At 49.1% G+C, this 16,566-nt stretch overlaps 1 protein-coding gene across 1 annotated transcript in view; it reads right to left on the reverse strand.

Moving 5' to 3' along the window:
- Window positions 1–8,414: 8,414 nt before the first annotated feature.
- Window positions 8,415–16,566, reverse strand: part of LOC144178896 (uncharacterized) — a 72,222-nt gene continuing 64,070 nt past the window's right edge. The window contains exon 2 of the mRNA XM_077707041.1: window positions 8,415–15,604. Coding sequence (XP_077563167.1) covers window positions 15,291–15,604 — 314 coding nt within the window. The 3' untranslated portion in view covers window positions 8,415–15,290. The remainder of the gene's footprint in view (window positions 15,605–16,566) is intronic.

Raw genomic sequence — 16,566 nt, forward strand, 5'->3', positions numbered from 1 at the left:
CGCGGAAATGCCACTGCGAGGCTTATCTGAACGTTCAAGTGTATAGTGTCTCACCGCATGTCAGCTCATCCTGGTGTTTCGTGTCATTTCCGTACCAGGAAAAAAACGAATAGAGAAAACATCCAAAAATACAAACCTGCACGCACGTTCATCTGTCATCTTTGTCTTAAGTTAAATGCGTGACAGAAGGCATGCGTTTCAGGGAGGTTCCGAATGTGGCTCTCCTTAAGAAGGTGCGTGGAGAAGGCCCTTATGATTGGCCACCAGCAGACGTCTGACGTCGAATGAGTGACCGGCCAAGAAAGACAAACCGTGAAGGGGCGGTTATGAATCGCGTACCTCATACGCCTCAGCGGCCGGCAAATGCTCGCATGGAACAGAAGCGAGTGCGTGCGCGCGTGTAGCAACAAAAGATTCGCGCACGCGATGGCTGCAGGCTTCCGCTCCGAGTTCTGTCGAAACTTGTTGACCCTGAGCACGAAACGAGCTGGCCGCGGAGTCGTTAATCACGCTTTCCAATGCAGCGCGTTGAGACCGAGCTTGGACTGGCTGGCCTGAGCGGCGGCGTTGCAACACGCTGCTGCGGGGTGCGCTGGCAGTGAAAAACTGTGTTTGCGGCCGGCAGACCAATGGGAGGTTCCTATCGAAAAGCAATCAGCGCGCCCCGCCCCAGAATTCACACTCGTTCCAGTTCGGACGACGACGCAAATGAAACGGCCTTTCTCTGATTTATGCGATACGCCGCGTCGTCGCGTGCATAACGTATATACACGCGCGCGGTTGGAAGCTTTCAGTGGCGAACGAAAGAAGAGAAAAACAACGGGTCGTTTATCAAACGGAGAGCTACGGGCGACCGCTTATTTATAACAGCAGGATTCGGGCTCGTGCGTTCTTAACTTTGTGCGAGGGCAAACATGTGACAGTGTCCGTCCATATACGCGCATGATTGACTCATCATAAGCAAGGACGTTGCTCCATCACGGCACCTACCTCTATCAAGGCTGACTGCAAAAATATATGCAGTATACATGCATGCATACACGCATGTATGTTTGTTTGCATGCGTGCATGCATGCACGCAGGCACGCACGCATGTATGTATGTATGTATGTATGTATGTATGTATGTATGTATGTATGTATGTATGTATGCATGTTTACATGCATGTATGTATGTATGTATGTATGTATGTATGTATGTATGTATGTATGTATGTATGTATGTATGTATGTATGTATGTATGTATGTATGTATTCATGCATGCATGCATGATGTTTAATACTATGGATGTAGGTATGTAAACATGTCTGTGTGCACCTATGTTTGTGTATGTGCTCGCGTGCTAGTAAATTATTTATAATCTGACAAAATGAATAAATTTGGGGATTTAGCAAATTCTCCGCAAGTAAAAGAGGAATTAGCAAGCAGCCACCTTTTTTTTTTTTTTTGAATTTTAAACGATACGTCCCGCGTTCGCCGATCGCACTTATGCATCCTATTTTCCTCACAGTTTAGGCCCGTTTGAGGTAAGCCTACGTGCTAGGAAGTATGTAACGTGTGTTTCAGGTAGCAGCGCGGTTAATCGACTTTTTCCTCACAGTTTAAGCCCGTTTGAGGTAAGCCTACGTGCTAGGAAGTATGTAACGTGTTTTTCAGCTAGCAGCACGGTTAATCGACTTTTCTTTCTCTTGTACGTACAGAGCGCTGCGGAAACACGGTACAGATCACACGTTTGCAAGCAAAACAGGGGCCCAGCCCTGCCGGACGCTCGAAATCGGAAGCGTGGGTGAAGTGACGAAACTTGGGGCCGACGAGGTAAGAAGACGAAGCACCAGCGAAAAGCTCGCGGAAATGGTTTGGCGAGACGGGTACGGGGCCTTGCTTCGAGAATTTTTTGTCCTTGCTCGCTGTGTCTGCCCTCCACCAGATCGTACAGCCTACACTCTTTTACCTCCCTCTCTTTGCACTCAATCAAACTCTGTCCTTCTCCCTTTCTTTTTGAAAGCTTTTTTTTTTTAGAGTCCTACATGCGTGTGCCTATTTTTTACCATCACTTTTATATTGTCTGGCCGACTAACTGCCCTACGCAGTGACAGAGCTTTCCACCGTTGTGCTTGCCTGAAGTGACATGGTGGAGTGGGTGTAGAGAGACTAGAGATGTCTGGCTCAGCCGTCCTGCCGTGTACGGGAGTGTGTCCACAATGCGGCCTTATCTGTCATCGTGACTCCCAAGTAAAACTGCTACTTCCTTACCCAAGTAAGGTGACGATCCTCGGCTGTCCAGCGCTGCTTATTATTCGTCCTGTCCAGCCCTTGGTTTTAGTTCGGGTGGTCGGGAAAGCGGGAAATTCAACTAAACTTCACGAAACAAAAATTTCTATTCGTAAGGACTTGGCACTTTTGTGTACACACTTGGTTTAAGCGGTTGAAATGGATCCAGGTAAACAACGTGTAGCAGACGGGGGACACGATGGTCCTGTTGCTTAGAGTGTGTACTCGTCGCATATATTAAGTGCAGAGCACTTTAGGGGCTCTCCTTGTCGTCTTAGCTCACTCCTGCACCAAAGTAGAGCCTCACTCCTTCTGTCGTAGCGGCTGTCATCGCGGTGAAACCCAGAGAGAGGTTCGAAAGCCAAGCGGTTTATATAGTCATAAGCGTTTCGAAACTCGCGGACCGCTGGCGCTTGTCATACACCTCCCCGTTGTTTAGCACAAAGAAAACTGTAGGTACGTTTGAAGCAAAATATACGTGATTAACCGGCAGCGCCCGCTTTCATTTAGTTAGGAACGCTCGTTGCGTTGGTTTTTACGATAGTAAGTGAAAAAAAAGTGGCAGTGCAACGCCGCCACGTGCGGGATCGAGGAAAAGCAAGCACAAAAAGAACAGAACTCTCGCTGGCGCAGTTTCAGGCAGAGGGCGTGAGCACTGCGAAGGCGGGAAATTTCAATTGCGTTGGGTGGTAGCAGTTAACGGATAACAACGCTACAGACCATTATGACGAATCACTGCTCCGCACTTCCGACAGCTTTCACATTGAGTGGAACGGCTTTAAATTTTCTTATAACAAAGTGCTTGGGACAGAAAAGTGGCTTCGTTATAACCTCTAAACTCTTTGAGTGCACTGCTGTGGAAACTATTGCCGGCTTCGAATAAAGCGAGTTTTAGAATAAAACGATTTCATTTTAACGAGCATTTACTCCATAGGCTCACCGTAATCAGGGACGCCTCGTCGCACGTAGCCTGATATATTTTTGTGCGTGTTTTCATTCGCGATATGCAACACGTCTGCACGCAATTTCACTGTTTATTCTCCCCTTTTAGATCAGATCACTACACCGACGGCAACTGTTGTTCTAGACACCACGCCGCAGGGGGAAAAAAAGTGAGCGGCGTTGTTTACACGCGTATATACTGAAAGCCGTCGCGCTAGGAAACCTGAATGAGGCAATTACCGTCACGCCAAAAGAATAACGACCCTAGAAGCCGCGTTTGCGCATTTATTGCTCGCGGGAAGGATGCGGCGCAGACGCCACGCTTTGCTCTTTCTCTTGTGCCGCTTATCGGTAATGAATTCCGGAAACTGGAAAGTCGGGTCGCCAGGCGATGCAGGTCGGCTGCGAAACGTGCATCCTTTGCGGCCGCGCCGAGCAGCGCGAATTCGGCGGTTGCGCCCCGACACGCCCGGGTGAGCACCGGGGCTTCCGGCCGAATACAACCCTGTCGCGGACGCCAAGGCGCGCGCTGCACACTTGAGAAGGAAGCCACGCGATCGCTGCAATGAATTAAATGGTGGCGGCGTGATACTTATAAATTTGCGTGCGTCCCGTCGTATCTTTATGTTCGCGTAACGAGGTATAACAGGAAAGGAATTAGCATGCGCCTGCGATCGGCGCTTTTTGCACGCACCCATGCACGCTGCGTGTTTGCCTTGAAAACGGGTGCCGCATAATTGTTATCAAGGCACGGTGGCGGAAATGTTCACCTGAAAAAGAAACAGCTGCAGACAAAAAGATAACATAGAAGCGCGTGAAATATAGAACAGGTGGCGTGAACACGTTTTTGGAAGCGTCAACTGCTTTCTGGGGCACGATAGAGAAAAATAAAAGATTGCCATTGAAGTACACTATTGAAGCGAACTGGTTGTGTATCTTATAGGTGACTTTTCGCGGCAGGGTATATCGGAGGGTACAAGCTGCGGGTTAAATAAATGGAAGATATCAGTAAGTGTACAATTTGGTTCTGCAACCTTTTCCTTTTTTTTTAAATAACGCGTAGAATTTCTAGCTGAACTCAACGCGGCAACTTACCTGTTTGCGTGTATGAATAACGCTTGATAACGCCTTCGCCACATAAGAAAATTCTATTAATAAAATTCTTAATTCTCTCATACTAGACGGCTCATAGTGCCCATTGAAGACGTCTTCCTGCCAAGGCAATTGTATTAAGAAGTGAAGCCGACTTTAAAACAGGTCAGCGCAGTGGCGTAGTTAGAAGTATATTTCGGGGGGTGTTACACGCCACCGGAAAAACAAAAATAAAAGAAAAAGAAAGAGATTCTGCACGGGACGCTGAAACAATGTCATTATTTTGCATACGCAAATTTCGGGGGTGTTTCGACACTGAAACACCCCCCCCCCCCCCTCCTTCATGGTTACGCCATGGCTAGGTGTATAGCGCTCTGTAAAGGTGAAGGAGGTTTTATGTAGGTATTTAAGAAACTGCCCTTCATATTTTACTTAAAAGCTGTTTATGTATCCACCAAAATATGTATTCCCGGCAATGAATGTCTGTAAAGTTGAGAAGCAGACTTTGAGTGGGGTTGGTGTTCAGCTCTGCTTTTGGACACATGTAGCCTTTTAGAAAAAATTGACCCCCTATCTTTCTACTTTCGTTTCAAATGTCGACAAAAGACGATAGTCTTTCGTCGACATTTGCCAGGTAAATGCCTCCCTTCGCTTTCTCGCTCACCTCTCATGCTGTTCCTGTCCCGTCGCGCTCCACCCAGGTAAACACGCTGGAGCTTTGCTCAAGTCAATTTAAATTTACCGCGTTTCACTGCTCCAGGCCAGCTGCCTCGATGGAAGCACTGCCGTACGGCGGAGACGCGCGTGAATCGAGGCGCTCTACTTCAACGTTTATATAGAACCACGTTGCCTTCTCCACATGCGTTCCAAGCGGAACACGGAACCTATCTAATAGAACATTTCGTAACTCTTACCATTTGATTTCTTAAAATGCCGCCAGAGGCTATTGACAAGTATGAACATTGCCACCGGACTTAGGCGTTTAGATACGGCTTTAGGTTTATAAACCGCTTGTGCACCTTATGTGTCACTTTGGCTGGGTGGCTGAATCGAGTCAGAGACAGACAGACAGACAGACAGACAGACAGACAGACAGACAGACAGACAGACAGACAGACAGACAGACAGACAGACAGACCAAAATTTTCGCGTTTTAGGTAGCCCAAGGAAGATTATCGTCTTTAATAATTCATTAAAGTTTCTAGAGGCTTCTTACCTTAGGAGCTCCTTACCTTCTTACCTTAGGAGCTTCTTACCTTCTTAGCTTCTTAGTCTGCCTACGTTGGTAAAGTGTACTCGCAGCAATGCATTTGTGTATAGTAGTGAAGCCAACTTTTGGGGCATTGATGTATGACAGAGCGGCTTACGCATTTTGCCGATAATTCCCGTTCCAGAGTCGCTACATTTTTGTCTTATGAAAGACACCACGTCGGCATTCAATGTATACGTTTTGATATACCGAGTTAGGAAAAGAATACGGCGAGTAAAGCGGAGCTGTCGGCGAAGTATACGATAAATCAGCATGCAGCGCATTCCCTCAAATTTATACGAGTTTGCGCAAAAATTTTCAGTTAAAAATTAAGGCAAATATGTTTACTCGCCCTGATCAACTCCGCCAAAGCATCCATCAATTTCACGCAAAGGATGCAGGCGTTATTCTAGTGTCATAGGGTCGAAGAGAGTTTCTCTCGATATTTTGGACGCCTCCGTTTCGTTTTAGCGGCACCTGATTAAGCTTAAAAGCCGTAGCTACAGCCTTTGAGAGCGGTAGCTCTGTTCAAGCAACGCTCGGAGAAAAAAAAAAAAACATCTTCCTTCCTTTCTCGCTGACACCGCATTGAAGCGGGAGCAACCGCGGCTCGACAGCCTGTACACAGGATCAATACACGTGGGGCCCGGGTGAACAAAAATGCGCATAGCGAGAGGAGACTCGGGTATACATGTCAGCGCCGAAACCCGTGGCACGCAAACGAACGACAGAAAAACCCGCGCCGCGCAAATATAAAGCTCGACGGGCACTCTTCAGTCAGAACAGCTTACGGGGACGGATATATATATCCATCTGTATATATACACACACGCACATGCGCCTCTAAGAGGTGACACGGAACTTGGGCCATAAATCAACGCTGTTACAATATTCGTGGGCTCCTCCTCCTTCTGACGTGCTCCTTTTTTTTCTTTCGCTTATCTTTTTTTTTCCCCTCCATGACGCGGCTGCTCGCTGCTCGCCTGTCCTCAGGGCTTCTTTGAAAGTTTGCTGAGCTGGTGCTACGGGTGCCCGTAGCAGAAGCATCGAGATACGACAGCTCTCGGGTGAAAGAGAGAAAAATAAAATCAAACCGCCAACGTAAGAAGGAACTCGGAACGCAACCACGGCGAGGAATGGACACAAAAAAAGCAGGACGGAAGAACTAAGCGAGAGAGGGCGAAAGAAAACAAAAAATGGAGCGAGAACAGTCCACGTCCTTTCGTGTTTCCCGTCTCCGCGGCCCGCAGCCGCACGTTGCCCTGGCTGTCGGCCGTGCCGGCCTTGCTACGACGACGTCGTCGTGGCGCGCACGCAGCGAGCGAGCCAGCCAGCCAGCGTCGGCCGCAACGGCGGCAGAGACGGACCACGCCGGGGCTGCGTGGCGCGTACGGCCTTTTCTACTTGGTCGCCTAGCGCTTTTGTGCGCGGCCGAATAACGTTCCTCTCTTCGCTCGGCGCACTCTTTTTCTTGCTGCTTCGCGTCTTCTCTTCTAGCAGAGCGTGCCTGGCGAGCTCTTTCTTTCCGTCCGCCCCCTTTCCCTTCCGGCTGGCATGCTCGGCTGGGAAGCAGGCTCGGAGAGCGCGGCGGACTGTCTGTTGTTGTCGCTGTCGTCCCTTTCCGAGCCGTGACGGGAATTCAAAAAGGGCCAGGCCCGCCGCTGCACGCTCTCCTTCGCCCGGTGGCCGCACGGCGACAGAAACACGCGACCGCCGCCGAGCGCTGTATGGTTTCGTACGCCAGTCGCGCTGCACGCGCGGCTAGGGGGACGCGCAGACACTGGCGGGCGCTGAATCGCTCGGGGAAGCTCTGCATACCCCGCGCACGGGAAAGCGTGCTGCCCCGGAATCGTCGCGGAAGAAGCAACTTTTGTCTTTGTTGCTGCTTTTCTTTCCTCCGCTGAAGTTGGAGCGGTCGGCTGTTGCGCGCATTTCAGCGCTCCAGGCACGTCTCGTCTCCTGGACGCACGCCGTCAACCCTGCCGTGAGGAAGGAAGTCACGGGGTGCCGCGGTGCGAACCCCTCGCGTATATGCGGACTCTACGCGGGGCGAGAGGCGGCTCGGAGGGAGAAGGGTGGCGTTTTGATCGAGTCTTGGTTTGATTGGATCTCGCCGACCAGGAAAGGTTGCCATTCCCGCTTCGCGCACTCGTCATGGATCAATGCGTTTTTTCGGGGGGTTGCGCAGACGTTCTCTGGTCGCCCTCGGTGCGAGCTTTTCGGGTTTCTCTTCCCCCCGCTTCCTGCTATTGACGTGAGGCGGCAGCGCTGATTTCACGCGTTTTAGAAAACTTCGCACCCCCGTGCCGGCTTCCTGAAAGGAGAGCAATACATTTTCGGCTGAAGTCACTCGCTCTAAACGTATTTTATTATTTCCTTGTGTCTGTAGTGTTGTGGCTACGCATCAGGGCAACTCTGCATGCGATGCTACTGACTACAGGGAACGGGTTTTTGGTGCCCTTGTTTGGTGCGAGTCATTGCAAGATACCAGTGTTAGCGAACATTACACGATACGACAGGGATGTTAATTCTTGTTTTACAACTGTAGAGCTGGTATTGGCTCTTGTGAACTTTGCGGAACTACCTACGAAATACAGTAGCCGTCCGTTATAACACAGCGATCGAGGCAAGAAACTGGTTTCGTTATAAGCAATACTTCGTTAAAACGGGTATCATTTCCCCACTATGTAGGTGATTCGTTATTCTGTGCACTTTTTCTGGACATGTGGGGTGAAAATATTATTTTACATGAAATTGCCCGTGAACGTGCATAATGTATGCAGTGGCTATGTAAGAGCAACATGTAAAACACACACTTTAGTCATGTAGCAACGAACATTGAGAACAGCCGAAGCCATCGTCATTCTGTGACATCAACCACGTTTTAATGACAGCTTAGTTCATACACAGTTCATGACTTCCAAGTAATGCACTGGTATATCAAGAAGGTGAAAACGACCCGGTTCTTGTTTTTAAATCACCAACGTATGAGTACATTAACAGGCTTTCAGACATTTTTTTCCCCCTCTTTCCGTACGTAATTTTGCCTCGACAAGGTGCTCCTTCACGTGCGCAAGCGGCTTTCGAACCGCGGCCGCTGCAGGTCCGGAAAGACAGCATCTCTTAGCCCAACCCAGCACCAACTTTACACCTTTGCACCACCCGCAGTTGTCTGCGTACACGCGCTTACACCACAAGGCCGCATCACATCAGGCGCGCGCGATAACGGAAACCGACACACACTCGCGGCGACGAAACTACACGCTAAGACCAGGGGAAACAGTGAAAAGTACAACACCATGAATTATGACAGAACAAAGGTAGGGGTGGGGGAGACTCACGTCAATACAGTGTTTCTCTTTACCGCGTGAACAATGGAATGCGACATGGATGTGGTGTCGATGCAGCAACGTGCATTTTTCTTTCTCTCGTCTTCCTCGTCTGACGTTGCGTAGCGCGCTTTTGTGTGGGTGTGTGGGTGTCTGTCTGCAGTATTTATAAGTATATAGCTGCTGATGCTTGCTGCGGTCCTGATGACGGGTATCAAATATTTACAGAGAAGTCTGAAAGGCCCATTCTCTCGCGCGGTTTCACTCTTTCTCTCTCTCTCTCTCTCTCTCTCTCTCTCGCTCACTCGCTACAGAGGGTTTCTCCCGCCGCCCTACGACACTTCTCGCGGCGGCGAGCGCGCGTGTTCCGCCCGCTACAGGGTACGAAGGGCACGCGGCTCGGCCTGCGACGGCTCGGTACACACGACAACGGACGCTAAGAACCTTTTCCTTCATCTGCGCTGCCGACTGCTGAGTTCTAAAAATAGCCACTCCTCCTCTCGCTCACCACTGCGCGCTCTCTGCTGCCGACTCTACGCATCCTAAGAAGACATGTACAACACTCGAGAAAACAGGGCGCTCCGCAACCGCGTGTTTTACGTCCGACCAACTTCTCTGCCTGGGGCCGGGTGGCACGCACCGAACCACGCGCTGCTTTTTCCTCCGCATGACTACCGAACCTTACACCGGTTGAGCGGCGGCGTCCGCGGTGCTGAGCGGACTTTGCTGCATTTGCTGTGCACGTACGAGTGCGCATGCGTGAAGGACTGGGCTCCGAATTGTCAGTTCGGAAGCGGAACAGTTCGGTTTAGTCGAAAACCGCTTGTGAGATTGGGGCTGTTGCCCTGTATACTGGCGAAAAGCGGGCCCACCGCTGCACGAATGTTTGACAGTGGATCAAGGCGACAGCCAATCACGAAGCAGTATCGCGAGTGACCATGTCTTCCTCATCCCGCCCATACATTTCTTCAGCCAAAGGAGAGCTGTTTGCTGGACAGTTGTCAGTTTTTTTTTTCCTGCGGACCCAGTGGGGCGATGTTTTTTATTTCGTTTTTTTTTTATTGGACTCGTTATGATTCGAAAATGTCAGTCACGATTTATGTGCTTTTCCGATGAATTCGAAAAAAAAAAAAAAGAAGCCTTGGGCAACATGACCGCAACAAAATATGGCCGAAGAAGCTAATTTGGCTGCCATTTGAAGGTGCTGACTATTGCTCACTGAATTTCGAGTCTACAGATTGCGTAATTGTCGCCTTCCAGCAGCGCCTTGAGGGCGAACGTGGACGGTAACGGCACCATCGAGCAACAAGTCACCAACACGCAAACTATCAAAAATTTCGGCGAGTTTTAACTCGATTTAACTAATTATGCGTATTTTGGGCAAAAGAAACGTCAACTAAAGTGAGCTCCAAAGTTTTGTCAGTAACATAACACCGGTTTGCGTTTGACATTCTCCGTCGTATGACGGTAAAAACGGGTTCCGACAGACCAAAGAAGCGTAGGCAGAAAACACCCCTCAGCACCGCGATGAAAGGAGGAACGATCCCCACGCCGTCGCTCACATACGCCTCCCACTAAAATGAATGTGGATGGAAAGCACTACATAAATAGTAATGTGTTTGTATACATATATATATTTATATTCTTATATATATATATATATCTGAAAACAGACTTCAGATTTCCTTCTTGAAATAATTCGGGTTGAGAGGATTCGCCGTTCACTTGGCGCTCTATACACAAGCAAAATGTGAGATGGGCAGCGTCAGCGTGCGATTGGTCGACCCTGCTCGATGCACCGCCCTTTCCAAACGGGCAGAGCGCGTTCGGTTGGCTCGGAAAGTGAGGAAAGTTTGTTGCTCCCCTTTCAATGCGTGCATAGGCGGAGGTCACAGACAAGTTTTAGGGGAAGTGTCTGAGTTGACTTGGAAGAACATATCACGGAGAAAGTGTTGCAATGCAAAATAACACAAACAGGAAACTGAGGATTTGTTACGCAATTCGGGGACACTTTAAAATGCCACGTTACCAATTTAGGCCTACTAATATAACGCGATAAAGGTGCACGTCCTTATGGAAGCTGTGTTTAGCTGCTAGTTAGTGATTCCGACAAGGGTTGGACCAATCGCACGCTGACCCATGTATTATGCATGTGGGACGAAACTCTAATAAGAAGCCGGGTCGCTGTGAGCAAGCCATACAGTTTCATAGGTTATGGTAAATGCAATGCAATAAATTAGCACTCTAAGGAGAGATCTGCAAATAGATAACTATATGGCACGCACCACACTTATCTTTTGCCTGCCTCTGAAGATCCATCCGTTTCGTGGTATCTGTTTTTTTCCTTCCTTCTTTCCTTCTTGAATGACTTTGTAACACATGATCGGCTCACTTCTCAAAAAGAGAAGAAAATAAACTAAGACAAGCCACAAAATGAGCAAACACATATTCGTACTCTGGAGGCGAAAGGGAAGAAAACCGCACACAAGAAATGCTATGTACAGAAGAAAGTTCACAACCGCTATCTTGAAAAACAAACGCGAGACTTATCCGAAAAGATCCAGGTAACAACGTGTGACGGTGTAAAAATAAAATATTTTACAAAATTCCTTCTCGTTGGGTATTCCTTCACTGTTAGCGTAAAACCTGAGACACAAAAATGGTGACATCAGAAAAAAAAAAAAAAACTTCAACGCAGGGTCAATATTTTCACGCAGTCCCAAAGGAGAGTATAAAAATCGTCAAGAAACGACAGAAACACAAATCGGCTGAGCCGTAAATGCGACGCGAACACAGAAAGTTCACAAAAAACGAAACCTACGGCAGCACCTTTTGCAACGTGCTGTCATCATCAACAACAGTTCAGGAAAACAATGTACAATAGTAAGAATCTTATTACAACGTTCTGCTAGGGGACAGAAACTATGGGACAAAACAAAAGAGCACTCGGAGCTCTATCTCACCCCTTTAGCCTCACTCCTTTTCTTGTCTCTTCTCAACCTTGCAGTCTAAACTCGTCTTCGCCCGTGTTCAATTTCTTTTCCCAACCTCCTCTGCACATCCGCTTATCAGCAGTACGACACACCATCCCACGCTGTATTATGCTCAAGAACCCGTGTCGTGCCCACCGAAGATAACCGAACATGTTTAGTCTTGTCCTGCGCCACTCATATCCTGCATTCATCTCCGCATCACCAAGCCAAAGACAACACACCGCCACCAACTCTCAGCGTCGCTATCGTCGTGGCCTGAAAGCCAGCTCTCGTTGCACTGGGGTACAGTACCTTCTTCATTGGCCCGTCTTGTGTAGAACGCCGTCACAATGATCACGTGACCAGCGCGCACGAGAGGAGGCGATACACACATCGACGGTGGAGGCCGCACAGCAATGGAGCGAACGTTTATGGTCACATCGTCCCATTGAATATTCTTTTTCCGCGCAGCTGCGACTGTGTACACTGTGTGCTTATGTGTGTGTGTGTGTTTACAACCCCAAACCCCCTTCTTTTTGTTTTTTTTTTCCCTCCCACCGGTCCTTCTTCCCATCATCGTATCTTTACAGATCACACACACTTTATACATAAATATATTTTCCTTCTGCGTATTTTTTGTTTGTTTGTTTGTTTTAGCACAAACACACATATTTTGGTGCCACCAACCGGTGCGATGTCGCATATCCCTGCGCCGGAAAGCGGACGCCGTTTCCAAGTGGGTGTGTTCTCGTCCCTGAAGCTGGCGTTGCACACGGCACAAATCGCGGATGAAAATGCGTGATGCGGTCTGTCGCTCCGCCCCCTCGTGGCCGCGCTTCGGAATGTTCGCTCTGGGCGCGCAGGAACACGGGAGGCGTGTGTCTCTTCACATAACCGTCGAAGGCTGCTCGCTCGCAGACGTGACGACGAGTCGAGGACACTGTCGAACGGAATCAGGGCTCTCGCGCACACACGCGTGCGAGGCTTCGGGTCGGGGAACGCGTTGGAATGCAGTTCAATTCTTGTACGTGGAGCTCGTCGGGAGGCGTGTCCCACGATGAGATGCCTCCTGCCGAACTCCTCGGCGGCAGGGCTGGGTGTCTTTTCCTGCAGGCTCGAAGTTTCGATGCGACGACGTTCGGGCGATGTAGTAGAGGTGCTGGTAGTGAATGCACTTCGTCGGTCACGTTTTTGCTCGGTGGCGCAGCTAGCACCGCACGAGTCAGGTATTATTGCGAGCTTGACGGTGTTCGTCGTCTGTTGCCTCCTTCTGTTTCGGTTTTCTGTCTTCTTTTTTGCTTCATCATGGTGTTCGTGTCACCACACATGCACATCTGGGAAAAAGCTATTCCTTGACCGGATCGCTAGCACAGTTTTGGTTGACGTTCCCCCGTTTCAAATGAAGCTGAATGTGTTTCTCGTCTAAGGACCACTTTGAAGGGGAGTCAATTTTTTTTTCTTCGCGATTTTCGCGTTCCCTTTTTCGTTGTTTTGAAGCTGAAATACGGTCTTAGCTCTGCTTTTCCCAGCATGTCGATCACCACGCACGTGGGGAGGGCAGTCGTTGTCATTCTCATGTTTGTTTGTTTCCGGAATCTTTGTATGCTCCATTTGCACGGACACAGCATGCGAGATGATGGCGGCTAACCTGTCCTGTTTGGAATGAGGATAGCCTTAGATGTTCCGCCGCTAGTTTCCTTTTCACTTAGATATAGTATGCAGGTGGATCTGAAATGCAGGAACGAGTGAGGTTTTCTTTCGAGCCTGGGAAACGCCAGCGAAGTCATCCCGCAAAAGCTCTGGCAACACGTGGATTGCTTAGAGGACGCGTTGAACGTAATTTTTTTTTAGTCGAGCAAGTGAATAAGAGCTGCCGATTAGGCTTAGCATTGAGATCAAAACGTTGCATCAAAACGTTGAGATCAAAACGTTGCAAAACGTTGTTTGCGTTGATGGTTCGTCCTTATTTTAAATTCGTTTAGCTGTAGCTGATAAAAACAGTATTTCGCAGAAACTTTGATCGATGTGCCAGATACAAAAATGCCCTAAAGCTGGGGTGTTTCACAGCTGCGAGTTTTTTCTTTAACTTTAAAACTGGTAACCCTCCAAACCACGAAATTAAGTAGCCATATGAGCGAGATACACCACGTGACAGAAGTTAACGCACGATGTTGGACAAGCGGCGCCAGATGGCGCTAGTTGGATCCCGCGCCTGGTTAGCTTCCTTCGAAAGAGTGTGCACTTCGCGACAGTTTCTTTCATTTCTTTTTCTTAATGGTCAACTGTTTAGCGTCTTCATTACTGGTCGTGGAAACGTGTTCTCCGAGAGAAGTGAAAAAGAAGAAGCTCTGTAAGCACATGGCTGCCGAAATCAAGCAAGGTTTGGGCATTGTTTCCAAATGCGGCGACTGACGAGGGCTGGGGGAGGATGAAGGGGTATGGTGAAACAGAAGCCAACGCGCGCGTTAAAATTGGAGCCCCGTCGCGGCCCATATAGGAAGGAATGAGTATTGCAATATGCCCTGGAGTGGCCTCGCAACGACGCCTGCGTACAGTTTTAGTCACTTCCCGGATAACGTCCCGCATATATGCGGTGGGCAGCCTCAGTGCCGTGATATAAGCGACTCTGACAGACACATTTTCCGTGACGAAACAGCGAGCGTAGGCATGCGTTAAACAGGGTAGAACAAGCTGGTTTTAACTAAGTTAGTCGGCTGATTCATCTTCGGGAACTTCAGAGTCAATTCCGGCAATGCACGGCAGAACGAGAAACGTACCGCCGAAGCGAATAAATCTCGAAAATTTTGTCACAGTAGGGTGCCTACGACAGTTCTGAGAAGATTGGTAAAGCAATCACTTCCGTTATCTACACCAGGTTTACCCAATAAAACTGGTGCCAAGCTCGTTTCTTATTGCGAAGTCAGAACACAAAAACAATGCGCCTTCTTGGTGGTGGCCATTCCAGGACGCATTAAAACCCCTGAGTAGGACGCCGTGCGCGACGGGAACTTTGCTGACAGATACTTACGTAACAGCGAAACAAAACATAAAACAAACGAGCATAGTGAGAACGGTCGCACGTGGAAGTTTTGTCAGGAATCACACCCCTAAAGTTATGCTCGGCGTTCACGCGATGGCTTCTGTTTCGTCCCCACGGGAGTAGCGCAATGTCGCCACGCGGGAAGTTTAAAGAAACTCATGACGGCTTCGTGGACGCGTCTCAAACCGCGAGCCCACGCGAAAACACAGGCGTGAAAGCAACAGGACGAGCGGACCAACCCTCTGGGTCGATTTCTTCTTGCACTGACTGTCTCTCTCTTTCCTTCTCTCGTCTCTTCCGAGTCCCGTCTCTGGGCCCATCGGAGGAACAGCGGGGAAGAAGCGAACCCGGAGCATTTGGAGAAGGGAGGGGGAGCAACAAACAAACGGGTCTCGTTATGAGAATGGCAGCAACTGGCCTGCCCACGCCTTGGTTTCGCCGTGCATGTGCGGATGGTGGTCTGGGATCACCTGCGGGATCTGGGGTGGAATGGTGTTGGCCATCTTGTGCTCCTTCTTCCACTTCATGCGCCGGTTCTGGAACCAGATCTTGATCTGGCGCTCCGAGAGGCAGAGCGCATGCGCGATTTCGATGCGCCGCCGCCGCGTCAGGTACCGGTTGAAGTGGAACTCCTTCTCGAGCTCCAGCGTTTGGTACCGCGTGTACGACGTCCGCTGCCGCTTCGTCTCACCCATGGCGTTCACGCCGTCTGCACAGAGGAGGAAAAAGAAACGCATTAGGGCCCAAAGGCGTGTTTTCACGGGGAGGAAAAGAGATGAAAGAAGCGGACACTGGCTCTGCTTCGCCTCATCATCAAAAAACGCTTTTGTAGCGGTGTGCTATGAGCGTCCGCGAATACCTGTGTTCCTGCCTCCATGTACGTGCGTGTGTGGTCGTCGACTAATGGTGCTAAATCACAGACCACCACCACGCTGCCAGCGTGTGTACGTCCTTGCAAAGACGAAATCTCGCGCTGATATCTTCCGGCATTATGCGTGTGTCGACGTATTTTTTTTTCCTTTCACCACCCACCGTCTGTTTCTTCTTTTTTTTTCGCACAATTCTGCGCCTTGATTCCGGTTCTTGCGAAGAATGGACTCGTGCATTTTCGTGTAGGTTCGTTCAAGCATAGAGCGACAACAAGTAAACACGTGGTGGAATTCTCTCACCGTCAATAGCATGGGTGTAAAAAACGCCTGCCTGCGTCACCATGCCTCATTTTCTGTATTTTTTCATGAACGTAATGCTGGTGCTTTCGGGGAAATAAAATAGGACAGCCACTCATATAATGGCGTGTTTGTTGCAAAGCCAGCGGTTTCTTTAGCCGAAAGCAAGTTTTGGTGTTTAGTGAAATTAATTACACTCTTCCTTGTTTTTCTCTAGCAGGAAACAACAAGCCTTGAAGCAGTCCTAAGTCAACCTCGCACTAATCGGCTGAATTGTTTTTAAGACGCCCCCTCCCACAATAGACACACAGGCAAACACACAAACTACAAAACAAAAAAGGCGTTGATGGAAGCGGGTGTTCCGCAGGGCTTTGTTTTTGTACCGGTTCTTTTCATTGTTGATATTAAAAATCAACATTTCGCGCAAATTCCGGAATCAGCCTGTGTGCAGGCAATTTTGTATACTTTGACAAATCCGTAATGTACTAACGTTCTTTCTGTCGAG

Source organism: Haemaphysalis longicornis, unplaced genomic scaffold, assembly GCF_048455015.1.
Source record: "Haemaphysalis longicornis isolate Haplotype H1 unplaced genomic scaffold, Haemaphysalis longicornis Haplotype H1 scaffold_4, whole genome shotgun sequence".
Taxonomy (NCBI): Eukaryota; Metazoa; Arthropoda; class Arachnida; order Ixodida; family Ixodidae; genus Haemaphysalis; species Haemaphysalis longicornis.